Below are 12,848 nucleotides of genomic sequence, written 5' to 3' on the forward strand. Positions count from 1 at the left end.
CAAACATTAATGCTGTATTTCATAAACTAAGCAACCACTACACAAATTTAAAGTTATTTACAAATTTATCTACAACTGTCTTTTTCCTTTAATCATCCTGTAAGAGTAAAGCAGAAAAGTATTGTGATATAATATATATATATATATATATATATATATATATATATATATATATATATATATATATATATATATCATGGTAGGCACTGTGCTTTAGATAAGCTGGTCTTTTTATAGCTCATTTTGACATTTTTTAAAATATTACTACCAATGTTATTTTCCAGAAAAACAGTGTTGACTGTAATTTAATCCTCTGGGTTAAGTCATAAATCATCAAAGTTGTCTAATAGGTTTATAGGAATGAACACTAAGTAAACCATAGGTTCGTAGGTTGGTACTAGGCTATCGGCCCTAGGGCCTATATAAGCCTAGCCATAACAATTCCCTGGATATTTCTTCCCACAATACTTACTTCTCTGGACCCCTGTCTAGCAGGGCGACTGACATGATCCCCGGGGTGAATTTCCTATCTCCCATTCAATCATCAAGGTTCCTTTTGAAGAGGGCCAAGGAGACGCTCTGCTTGACATGTATGGGCAGTCTATTCCAGAGTATGGGGGGCCTCTGGGATAGGAACCTATCCCTCCAGCATGTTTTGTTCATTGTGATGACAAGGTTTAGATCCCTGGAGCGTGTGGCTCTGAGAGATTGGGATTTCTTAAGTGGAGCATGTCCAACAGCTTAGGGTTTGACATGGCCTTGTATGTTAAGCAGAGATCGCCTCTGAGTAGATGATATGCCACACAGTATAGCTGGAGTTTTTTTAGACGATCAGCATATGGCATCTGCTTTAGGCCTGTGATTCTTTTAGTGAGGTATTTCTGTGGCCTTTCCAGTTGTTGCAGATGTCTTGTGAGGTACATACCAAATGGGGCATTATACTCTATAATGGGTCTAATGAGGGATGAGTACAGTGGGACAATGACCTCCTTTTTTCTGGATGAAAAGCCCTTAGTGATGAGGTGTGCCACATAGAAGGATTTCCTGACTGTTGTGGCGATGTGGTTATCGAAAGTGAGACCACTGTCCACCTGTGTCTCTAAATCTCTCATCACATTTTTGATGTTTAGTGTCCTGCCACCTATGTGGTAATTCATGGGTACATGTTTTTTTCCAAAGGGGATAACTATACATTTCTTGGCATTAAGCTTGAGCCCACGCCTCTTGCACTAGGCATCTGTTTCTGTAAGGCCCTTTTGTAGAATATCCACATCATTTGAGGATTCAATAATGGCTCCCAGTTTGCAGTCATCTGCAAACTTTGTTAGCCAGAGTCCCTTAGTGTTGGCCTGTACTTCAGAGAAGTAGATGCCAAACAAGAGTGGTCCCAGGACTGAACCCTGAGGTACACCCACTTGTCACTTGTCTGGAGTTGGATTTGGAGTTGTCTACTTTTACAGTCTGGGTTCTGTTAGTAAGCCAGTTGGCAACCCATCGAGTGACGTAGGGATTTATGCCCAGCTTAGTAAGTTTATCTATGACTCCAAAGTAGGGGGTGGTGTCGAAGGCCTTGGCGAGGTCCAGATAGGCTGTTTGGACTGCCTTACCCTCATCCACAGCTTTGGAGACTGATTCAAAGAAGTCAAACAGGTTCAGGAGACAAGATCGGCCCTTCACAAACCCAAACTGGGTGGGGTCTAGTGTTTGAAGGTTGCCAATGTCTTTGTTTATAAGTTCCATGATAATGCGTTCCATGCCGTTGCAGATCAGGCTCGTCAGACTGATGGGGACGGTAGTTCTAGGGATCCAAGGTGGATCCCCCCTTGTGGAGTGGGATAACTGTAGCTGTGCGCCACTCAGTGGGCACGAAGCCTGAGGTGAGGCTATGATTAAACATGACACTTAGGTGAGGTGCCAGTTCATTTTGTAGTTCATGTAGTACACAGCCTGGGATGTCATCTGGTCCCATGGATGCTGTATTCTTAGCTTTGGAGAGTGCGGTTTCTACCTGTGTGGCCGTGATTACTGGAATTTGGCAATCTTTTGGTACTGAGATGGGCCGTTTAGGGGGTGAGAGGGGGGGGTGAAGTTGGCACTAAATCGATCTGCCAGGATATTGGCAATGTCCTTGGGATCAGTATATTTAATGACATTCTGTTGAAGCTCAGAGCAGATCTGAGCATTGCCATTTAGATTCTTGACATAACTATAGAATGCCTTGTGGTTGTCTTTTGAATCTTTGGCAATTTTATTTTCATAACTAGCTTTTGAGGATTTTATGAGGGATCTCAGCTTCTTACTGAGGCTGGTGATGGAATTTTTTGCATCCTGGGATTTTCCTCTTTTCTGCAACAGTTTCTTCCTTTGGTTGTATAGTTTGTTTACAGCAGGGGACCACCAGATATGCTTCCTTTTTTTGGAGGAGAGCATCTTGGTTCTATTTGGGATGGCACAATTCATGCACGAGTGGATGTGCTTGTACAGTGCCTTAGTGTAGGATTATGCAGTCAAACTTTCAGATCCCGTCTGCATGGGTGTCATGAAGTTTGTCACTTTTGACTTCAGTAGCATGAAGTTGGCTTTGGAGAAGTTTTTTAAGGAGGTTTCCTTACTGGGGGTGGGCGTGGGATGTGGATGTCAAGGGTGATTTGCTTATGGTCAGACCTGACCAATGAGGGGGTGACCACTGGTGTGGAGCATCTATCTCCCATGTTGGTAATGACCAGGTCTAGGATATTGGAGCCCCTGGTGGGACAATGGATTAGTTGATCCAGGGCGTTGGAATTTATGAATTCCAAGAACCGTTGGGAAAAGGAGTTGGTACTCGAGTAGTTTTCCCAGTTAATGGCAGGGTAGTTGAAATCACCCAGTATTAGGGTGTTTGGTTGTATCTTAATATTTTCCAGTATGTTTAGAAAGGTGTAGTGAGAATATTGGGGCATGGTGGGGGATCTGTAGCAAGCTACAATTTGGATTGCAGTCTTACCCAGTGTTAGTTGCACCCGGAAAATTTCAGATGCATTGCGTTGGGCATCTAGCCTGGAGGTGTGAATATCCTTGGTGAATATGGACACTCCTCCACCTTTAGTGTTTCGGTCTTGGTTTTGTGGATGAAAAGTGTGGTAAGAGTTGTAGCCTGGTATTGCAGGGGTGCTCGCTGGAGCCTTGAACCAGGTCTCAGTTACATGCTTTGATTACTTACAGTTACAACTGAACAGTTAAGTATTTCATAAAATATGTCTCAGGATTATTCAGTGGTGAATATTTTTTCTGCTTTACATATTTTCTCAATACAGTTTGCCCTCTCTGGCAGAAGAAATTCCCTTGCCAGTCTTCTATTATTTCTATATATTTTCAGTTTACACTTTTACACAAGTATGTTTCCTTTTTTCATCATCTGGTCTGCCTTTTGGCTTGCTAGTAACTTAATTTTTAAAAAAATATTTTCTTATGTTATTCCAGTCATTGGATGTACTGTTATTCTATACCCTCTTAACATGCAGAAATTAAATGAATAAATAAGAAACATACAATGCAAATACAGCTCCTAAAGTTCAGCTGAGCTGTTGGCTTATACAGAACTAGAACAATACACAATGAGACTAAAAATTGAAAGGAAACATAAATGGGGCATGTCTCTGGATACAACAGTTAGAATTGATGGTAATATCCATAAAAACACCTTACATTATTCCACTTCTTTTAATTTTGTTGCATTATGAAAGACCAACTATGGTGTACAGTTAACCAGGGAGAAAACAAATAATAAATATTGTCAGAAAGGATGAATGAGGCACATAGCTTTCAACCTTCCATCTACAAAATGTGGAACACTACCTCTTAAAATGTGGAACATAAGGGTAAAATGGGGAACACATGATCAGATTACTAACAATCTCAGCAGCAAAACTCATGGGATGGTTAAAATTAATTACTTTATACCCATTCATTTGATTTATTTATATCATTTAGTATTATTTACTATGGCTGTCATATAAAAATATTCATTGAATGTGTGATAGATCCTTTCAATGTGGAACTGCAGAGTGATAAAGCCTTTCAATGTGGAACTGCAGAGAACATGAGAAGAGTTAAGGAGGCAAAAACAAGTCATGGGGGTCTATCCATTCATGTCTGTCCATTTCCCTGTTTTTGGTACCTGTGCTACCTAGTTCAGGGTTGTGGGCAGCCAAAGTTTATCCTGGTAAGTACAGGGAATAAATGGAAACTATTATTTATTTTTATTTTACATTCATACAGCCACAATATTTTTAATAACTTCAACTAACCCATATGCTCCATAAAATATACCGATAAAAAATCTTGAGTGCTTACAGTCTAGCATCCACCCGTTGTTCCAGCATCTCTGGCAAAGCCAGTTCCCAAACACTGACAGTACACATGGAACTTTAGCTGTCCCAATGTACTACAAGTTACAGGAAAAAAGAATAGAAGTGCAAAGTGTTTAACAAGCTCTGAAAGTTCTAACACATAGGCCCAGACGGGGTCAGAGAATAAGTGTACTTCTGATGGGATAGCAGCTTTAGAAGCTGACAAACACTTCAGCCTGTATTTTTATTGTGGTCTGTGTCTGTGTCGTATCTCTCAACTGTACCTGATCATGCAGAGGGTTCCGATTTTGCCTCATGTTTTGCACTGTCCTATGCATATGTTTCGATTTTCTGGTACATCGCTGAGGATTACAGTTAACGTTCTCTATTTCTTATTTTTTTAAATGCATGTTAATGCAAACCGAGTAAATTAGAATAGTATTAAAATCGTCCTTGATTGTAGGCCTTTGCACCCCCCACACACATTTTGGTTTCGTCCATAAAATCTTTGAACTAGAAGTTGGGAGATAAGGTGGGAGTGACCAAATAAGATATGAGTAACCTTGAAATGGTCAGTATTCGCAAAAGGGATTTTGCATACCATTATTTCTATTTTACTGCTCATATTATTTATTCTGGGCATGTGATAAAGTTGTGGTATGGTATATTTGGCAGTAATTGTAAGACTGGAAATGGAAAACTGATAGGTAAGCTACAAAGGCAAATAGTTGCATAAATTGCTCATTTTGCATGCCCACCCTAAACTCGCGCAGACGGGACCCCGGTGTACTTTGGGCTTACAAAAGATTTAAGTATGCTGTTTGCTGCATCCAGCGAACTTTTTTTCCTGAGCTGCCTTTTACTGTTTCTACCTTTACACGTTCATTCTCTTCCCTATCCAGTGTGTTCTTATATCTATAAACAGGCAGGTAGCAGCTATGTACATATACACAGTATGCCAAATCGCTCATTTTGAAATAATTCAAAGGTCATTAAAACAAAGAATTGTATGTACACTATTATAAAATCAGTGCTGTGAATTTTGTTTATTACTCTTTTTTTCAGGTTAACGATGTACTGGTCAGGAAACTGGATGCCTTTATTTAGACCACAAGGAAGAAAGAGGAAAGAGGTGTGGTTAAGCTGCACAAGTGTGTTGTTGCAGAACGGAAGAATCAGTTTACACTTATATAAACATATCTGAATGAATGAGTATCTACAAATGTTAACCGGGGTGCTCGTCATGGAGCCACAGACTGGTGACAGGAGCAATCTGTCACAGCAGCTCCTTAGCACCAAAGTCCTACCCCCGCCGCTCAAGTTACGCGACACAAATGGCCAGATGGAGTCTGTGGCAACCACCCGGGATCACCGGGAATTCAGCTGTTCCGTTCCACCAGAGAAGTTTGCCTTGTTATCTCCCATCTCTTCTATTTTAGAAGGGGAGTGCCGCACCCCACCAGCTGCAAGTTCTGCATCTTCTGTGGCTCTACCCTGCGGTTTGCTAGCCAGGTCTCTGCTAGGGATCCAGGCTTCCAAGAAAAACGAGCAGGAACTTGCAAGCCCAGGTTCGCTGAGAAGGAAAAGGGAATTCACCCCGGAAAACCAAAAAGATACCGGTTACTGGGCAAAAAGAAAAAGAAACAACGAGGCTGCACGGCGTTCTAGACAGAGGCGCAGGATGGAAGAGATGCTGCTCGAATCCCGTGCATTGGAACTGGTGAGGGAAAACGAACGCCTCCGGGCAGCATTGCTAGCCATCAGATACCGCTTTGGGATGATAAGGGACCCAGAGGAGATGACAACACAAATCCCGTCTAGCCACCTAGGAATGGCAACAACGGTCAGCTTGTTGAATTTCTTATCAGCAGATTGCAGTAAAGTCTCCTCCCCAACCACCCCTGTGCCATCAACCAACGCGCCCCCCACTACCTCGTATCAGAACGGCAGCAACAACTTTGGCAAGCCCTTGGCAATCCTTCCACGGTCAGCTGTTGAGCAGTATTATTCAACGTTGCAGCCATCTCCAGCAACCGATCCAAAAACATCTGATAATCAGGAAGAAAAGAGTAATAAGAAAAGAGTCTGGTGCTGCAGTTCCTCTTTGGGTGCGACTCAGGAAAGTAGCCCTGCCGTCCTTTCCTCAGTCTGCAATGACTTTCTTTCTCTGCACAACAGCAAGGACAACACTTTGAGTTGTAGTAACTCTATGCACCACAAAGATACAGATGCTTCTGAATGGTCAGGAGAAACAAGCTGGTATGGCACGCAGAAAAATCTGAAGGATGATACCTTCAGGCTTTCCACCACCTGTGTCAACGAGACTGCTGAAAATACTTCATTGGTTGAAGATTATTCACTGATAAAGATGGCAAATAGCCGCCCCAAAGAATTAATCAGAGTGTCCCACTTTGACAACCGAGAACCCGAATGCATTCCACAAGGTGGAGGCGAAGGCCTCAAAGTCCAGGAAACCCTGGCTGGAGCACTGGATGATGAAAGAACCCGCAGGACTAAAAACTTGTTACCGTTGCTTCCCCATAAATTGCGGTTGAAGGCAGCAGTCTCTGTTGCAAATGAAATTTCCTGTAGGACAGAGCCGCTCCCGTCTCAGGACTTTTTCAACAGTGGCCCAGAGAAACCTATCCAACCTGTAAGAAAACAGAATTATACAATGCCAGAATGCACCAACGAACTTGGAAAAGCAAAAGTGAGCAGGAAATGTGGTGCAACCAACTCAGCCCAGCGACAACAGCTAACAAATGAAATCTGTACTCAAGAGTTTGACTGCTGTAAAAAGGGGAGTTTTGCACCTAGTTTGAATAGATGCAACTGGAATTTAAGTCGGAAGTGTACAGATGCAACGCATTTACAGCCTGAGGGACATTTCTCCCACAGCGGTTCTGGTACTTTCCCAGGACCGATCAGTTCCACGGCTCCCCTTACAAAGGGCCATGCATCATTGTATGTTCCCACCTCACCTGCCAGGCTCGGTGTACCCTTTACACCTACAGTATCGTTCTCTTCCATTTCATCTTTCATTCCCTCTGAACCTGTTTCAGCCCGTGCAACTAAAACAGTTTTTTCCACTGCACCATTCTCTTCTTCAAGACCCCTTGTCCCTAATCCTCACACCCCCTTTCCTTCACTCACTACAGATGCAGCAGGCCAGGCCTCCACTGCACTTATTAGCCATTCTGCTTCTTTTACGCCTGTAACCCGGGTGGACCATAACTACACAGAGATCGCCCTTAAGGACCGGTCGACGGAAGTAGTTAAGGACCACCGTTTGAAAACCCAGCTTGATAGTCTTACTGATGAGGTTCATTATTTGAAGCGCCTACTGCTGACCCAGTCCACTGCCTGTCCAGAGTAACGTCTTTTTTTCCCTTTTCCCCTGACCTTCACCCTTTTTAGACCTAACTGGCCTGGAATTGGAGTTTACACTTCTGGAGTGTAGATAATCTTAGTCCACCCTGGCGTTTACATTATTAGATGTTAATTAACACGATTTGTTACACCCCAATCACTTCCAGTTACTAGTGCGTTAAACAAAACTGTGAAGTACGAAAGACGATTGTCCCTCTATCCTGTGGAATCAACCGCAGAACCCGTCGAATTACTCATCTTTCCCGGTTTGAATACTTCCTGTTTAGAAAATTAGGGATGCTGCCTTTTTAAATGTCCAAAGTTGGACATTTTTATGGAAATGCGTGATTTTGCAGGACAAAACATACATACATCCAATCCAGAGGCATGCACGTCAACATTTTGCCCAAGTAAATTTTCTTTCTTGTAGAATTTGGCTTGTTTCTATTGTTTTGTAGAATACTAAAGTGTTTTAGATCCCAAACAACTATTTTTATTTAACAGATGTAGGCAAACATTTACTTTTTTTTCCCCGCAGGAAACAATTGTTTAAACAAGGACTGTCCTGCACAAAGCGGACTCACGACAACCACTGTCCCTGTGCCTGTGCTCTTCAGCGTTTGAAGTTCCAGTAGTTACCAAGGTAGGGCACTGAGACCACGTGCAATTTAGCTGTTGCCCGTGGTTACGGCGTAGACCTCCCATTCAACGAGGTACTTGATTATTTAGTTTGTATGTTCTCGGGGTATTTAACGAGACTTTAAAATGTTAAAATGCACAAAAGCATCTTTGCTGCCCCCAGTGCCCCCGTCCGGACGATCCGGTTAACTGTTAAGATGCCTTTTAGTTATGTTGATGGTAACTGTTCCGATTCATAACGTATAGTTTTCGTTCTTTCTGCACCAACATAACATTTAACATTTTCAGGGATAAATGAAAGGACCTAAATTAGGGGCACTTTTTAAGCAGTAGTGCCGGGCTTTGTATTAGAACACTACGCCACTAGCATTCCGGCAATGGGTGCCGCAACGACTTAAAATATGATAACATGAGTGCGTGAATTAACATGCAATTTGTGAAGTAAATGGAGCCTGCAATTGCAAGAATATCGTTATTTGTTGATTACAATCCACTATCTTTTTGTCAAAAGTCTGAGGGTCTGAGTAAAAGTATTAATGAATATTAGGTCGTCCGTGAAAATCAAGGACAGCTGTAAAAACAAACTAGCCTTTCTGTTGACGTCTCAACATTAGTATTTTGTCAGAAAAGCCACAAATGCAGGTTATTTGTGGTGAGCGAACTGTACTGCTTGAGACTGTTTTGCAGTGTCCTGTCACCTTTGTGAATGATTTAAATTATAGTGCAGATTTAATTATTAATAAAAGAAAGAGAGAGACTATTGCAGAGCATTCTGACATTAAATAATACTTGAATTTATTGGACTGTGTTTTCATTTTTTTGCTTCTCTATATTCATTCGTGCAGGAACGCCTGCTATAAAAAACAAAAACAACAAAAAAAAAAAAAACAGACACCATCACTTAACCAGTATGCAATATTTTGAAGATAAGGTAAGTGATTGTTGGGGTTAAAACATGTAAGTGACCGAGAGCAAGCAGCAAATGCCATGTAAGACAGTAAGAAGGCGCACCATTTTGCTGTTTCTTACATGTAAACCAACGAGTGACTTGATAGGAAGGAAGAGTGGAGCTAGACATACTCTGTACTCTACTGAGTACATTTTTTTTCTGAGTGTCATATCAGCATGGCTTTTTTCAGGTCATGTTAAGTTTATAACTGTCTAAATGAATGCCTTTTACAACAGATGCAATATTACTAATCTAAAAACAATATTTTAATAGTTTTAGGGGGAATAGCTGCAAATGTTACTTATGTTTATTAAGTGCTTGGGTAGCACCAAGAGCTTGTGAAAACAAGATGAAGTTTGCTTGCTACATCCCTGGTAGGAAGAAGTGATAGTGCGTCAATGTGTCATGTGTGTGTGGAGTGTACTGTAGGTCTGTGCTGGGATATACTTATTCACATGCTCACAATGCCTTGCAGACTTACACATTCTTCAAGTACTGGTGGTGATGAAGAGCAAGCAAATAGATGGTAAGCTCAACCATACACAATTTAGCACAAAACATACCTCTTGACAGCCCAAATTTTCCCAGAATGTCCAGATTTGTGCCTAATATTTCTGAACAGCCTCTCATAACATTTGTAGTTTAGGCAAGTCACCGAGGACTGACATCACTAAATAATGACAGCGATTTGAGTTTCAGACTACATATCCTCCAGAAAATGCATATTAAGGCAAAACCTGTTATTGTAGCAACTCTCTAAGTTTACAGGATCAGTATTTTAAATTTCACTATTTTTGGCTCTTTGCCCCCCCCCCCCCAATTGTGCTAAGAGGTTGAGAGGCATGCCAAAAAGAAATTTTAATGAAAATAAGTATACCACAGTTTTCTGGAATGTAGTTCTCAAATGCCACTGATTTTAAAGAATGGCCCTGATTTTTATGTTATTTTTCCCTGTCCCTTATTTATTTTTTCTGATCAATCAATGGTATTACAGCTAGTCAGTGATGTCAAATATTAGAGTTCCATATTTCCTATTTTTCAGAAAATGCATAAAGTCCCCTGTTCTGTTAATCAGAGTAATATTTAACAATTGTCCATCATTTTAGGCCTTTGCCCCTCGTTTTTTTTTTACTTTGTTCCTGATTTTTGAGCAAAGTAATTGAGTTTGGAGCAGGTCAGATAAACTCTGAAGTATTACCATAAGGAAGTACCACTGACAGATTCAGTAAATCAGGATGTGTTTACCTAGTGCCAGCATTTGGCATTTCTTAAGAAAAAACATTTTTGGCTTAGAAATGTCTTAAGATGATTAACTGAGTGCCTGCATCACCCTAATTTACTGTAGAAATAACTTCTTTTAATGTATAAACAGAAGAGTATGAACAGGTAACCTGATATAACAGGCAATATTCAACCAACCAAATGCTTAGACATTTGAGGACAGAAAGTGCACTCATTTAAACAGATGATCTCAAGGAAGAAGAAAACAGATAAGGCAATGTCCAAGCATTTCAAACAAATGATTGATAATATTAGCAGCACATTTTTCACTGGACTGACAAATATCTGTTCCTATATGGTGCTAATATCACTTGATAGATAGACTCTTGCATTTTAGTGTGTGTGTTTGTGTGCGTGCATGTGTATTTTGAGAGATTGAGGTGGTCTTTAAAAAGGTTGACATACGTTTTGCAAGTATTTTGTAAAATATTGAGATAATAAGTAATTTCCTACTGTTTAAGCAGAGACTGTATCTTCAGAGATGCAGACACTGAGTGAAAACATTTCTGCTGAATTAAGGTAGGTTTAACTGCTCCTGGAAGTGATAACTTTGTCTCTTTTAAACTTTATAACATTATGTGTAGTCTAAAATTATCTGTGTAGCAGTTTATTGTTTATTGTTTCATTAAAGAGATCTACATCATGGAAGGCAAGGCAAGCATGCATGATTATGAATTTCTGGTAGCAGCAGTGATTTACATAGGAAACACTACCCTATTACCTCCAAGCACAGTTCAATGAAAAGCCATCATTGGCATATTCAGTAGGTTTTCCCTTCCTTCAGCCATTTATTTTATTTGCTTATTTACAGATAAGTGAACTGAACCACTTCATAGGTAAGTACTAAGCTAACTGCTTTGTAGGCCATTTTAAACCTAGCCAGTTTCCTTCAAAGGTGAAAATCAAACCCTGTATCTTGTGTCTGTGAGATAAACACCTTAACCATTGTACCAACTCCCAACTTGGGCATACTCTTAGTATGATTTAATTATAGCATCACTCAAAGATAAGGAAAAAATATTGAAAGTTATCAAGAGTACATCACTGAGAGTGTCAAATAAATAGCAACATTATATCGTCTTAACAGAACTTATCAATGAGGTGAGCCATGTGTAGACCAGGGTATATTGTAGAAGAAAACTAGTAATGTATATTGAAACAGACGTAATGCAGCTGATTTCTTGCTGTATGTGGAGGGGTTTCATAAGCTGTCTGAAAAGGCAGTTTGAACATGTATCTAAGTGTGCTGAGACAAGAGTTCCAGAGGACTGGATTTTTAGTTAAAAAAAAAAAAAATTGCTGTGCAAGATAGGGAGTAATGGAGTACTGCAAATGTGTCAGAGATCGAGGATGAACATGTCCTTTGTGAGTGCTTAAATGAAACAGCAAGATGAAATTATCTATGATAGTTGAAATTTATTAGTCTGAACAGTAAGGGTGATAAGAAACCAACCTATTTTCTTTACAGTGAGGCAAAATGATGTTGCCTCTGGGGTGCTTCTCTGAAAGATGTGCATATTTTCTGTGACATGAAGCCTTTGAAGGTTTTGGGGAGGAGAAAGCAATGATGGGGCATATTCCAGGATAGGTAGAACCACTGCTTTCATAACTGCCCTTTTTTGTCCACACTGTTAGAAGTTAGTACAGTACTTTCTGAAATAATTCTGGTTTCAAGCTTGAGTCAGTGGTACATCAGATGGCAACATGACTGCAGACCATTTCTAATATAAATCAATTTAATAAGATACGTTTTTGCTTAAATAGTTGAGCAAACTGACAGCTTATCAGTATAACTTTGCTAACACAGGTTTGTAATATGCCAGGCAGGGAATGAACATCCTAAACAGATATGTTATCATCAGCAGAGATTGTATGATGTCCATCACTGGAGTACACCCACATGTGACTGCAGTGACAGTATATCAGTGGGTACAGAGATAAAAATGGGCATAGCAAAGCTGGGTTTGGGCACTGTCTCGTGACTTGTCACCTTCAGCTTTCTTACTGGTGGTGATTCTTTGGAAGTGGTGATAAATATAGACAATGGGTTTGTCTGTATAGGGAAATGAATCTCAGAGCAATGAAGAAGGCTAATCTTGAACTCATTTCCAGAGTAAGAATAAAAAAAAAAAAACGGAAACATGGAATGCCATTTTTTTGTGTTTTACTAAGAGAGTGTGGAAGTACAACACTGGGGATGTTGGATTCTTACAGAAATCTGGTTACTGTCATTGCTCATAAGCAAGTACACTGGAAAGCCAAAATAAAGCTGTACGATG

The 12,848-nt window shown here is 40.4% G+C and overlaps 1 protein-coding gene across 1 annotated transcript; it reads left to right on the forward strand.

Annotated features, from left to right (window-relative positions):
• Positions 1 to 4,950: 4,950 nt before the first annotated feature.
• Positions 4,951 to 9,137, forward strand: LOC122815488. The gene is made up of 2 exons (XM_044088022.1): positions 4,951 to 5,038; positions 5,397 to 9,137. Exon 2 carries the CDS (start codon positions 5,536 to 5,538, stop codon positions 7,705 to 7,707), a length of 2,172 nt encoding a protein of 723 aa, XP_043943957.1. The 5' UTR covers positions 4,951 to 5,038; positions 5,397 to 5,535; the 3' UTR covers positions 7,708 to 9,137.
• The last annotated feature ends 3,711 nt before the right edge of the window (positions 9,138 to 12,848 follow it).

This window comes from Protopterus annectens, chromosome 11.part0 (assembly GCF_019279795.1).
Source record: "Protopterus annectens isolate FY-2018-M chromosome 11.part0, PAN1.0, whole genome shotgun sequence".
Taxonomy (NCBI): domain Eukaryota; kingdom Metazoa; phylum Chordata; order Ceratodontiformes; family Protopteridae; genus Protopterus; species Protopterus annectens.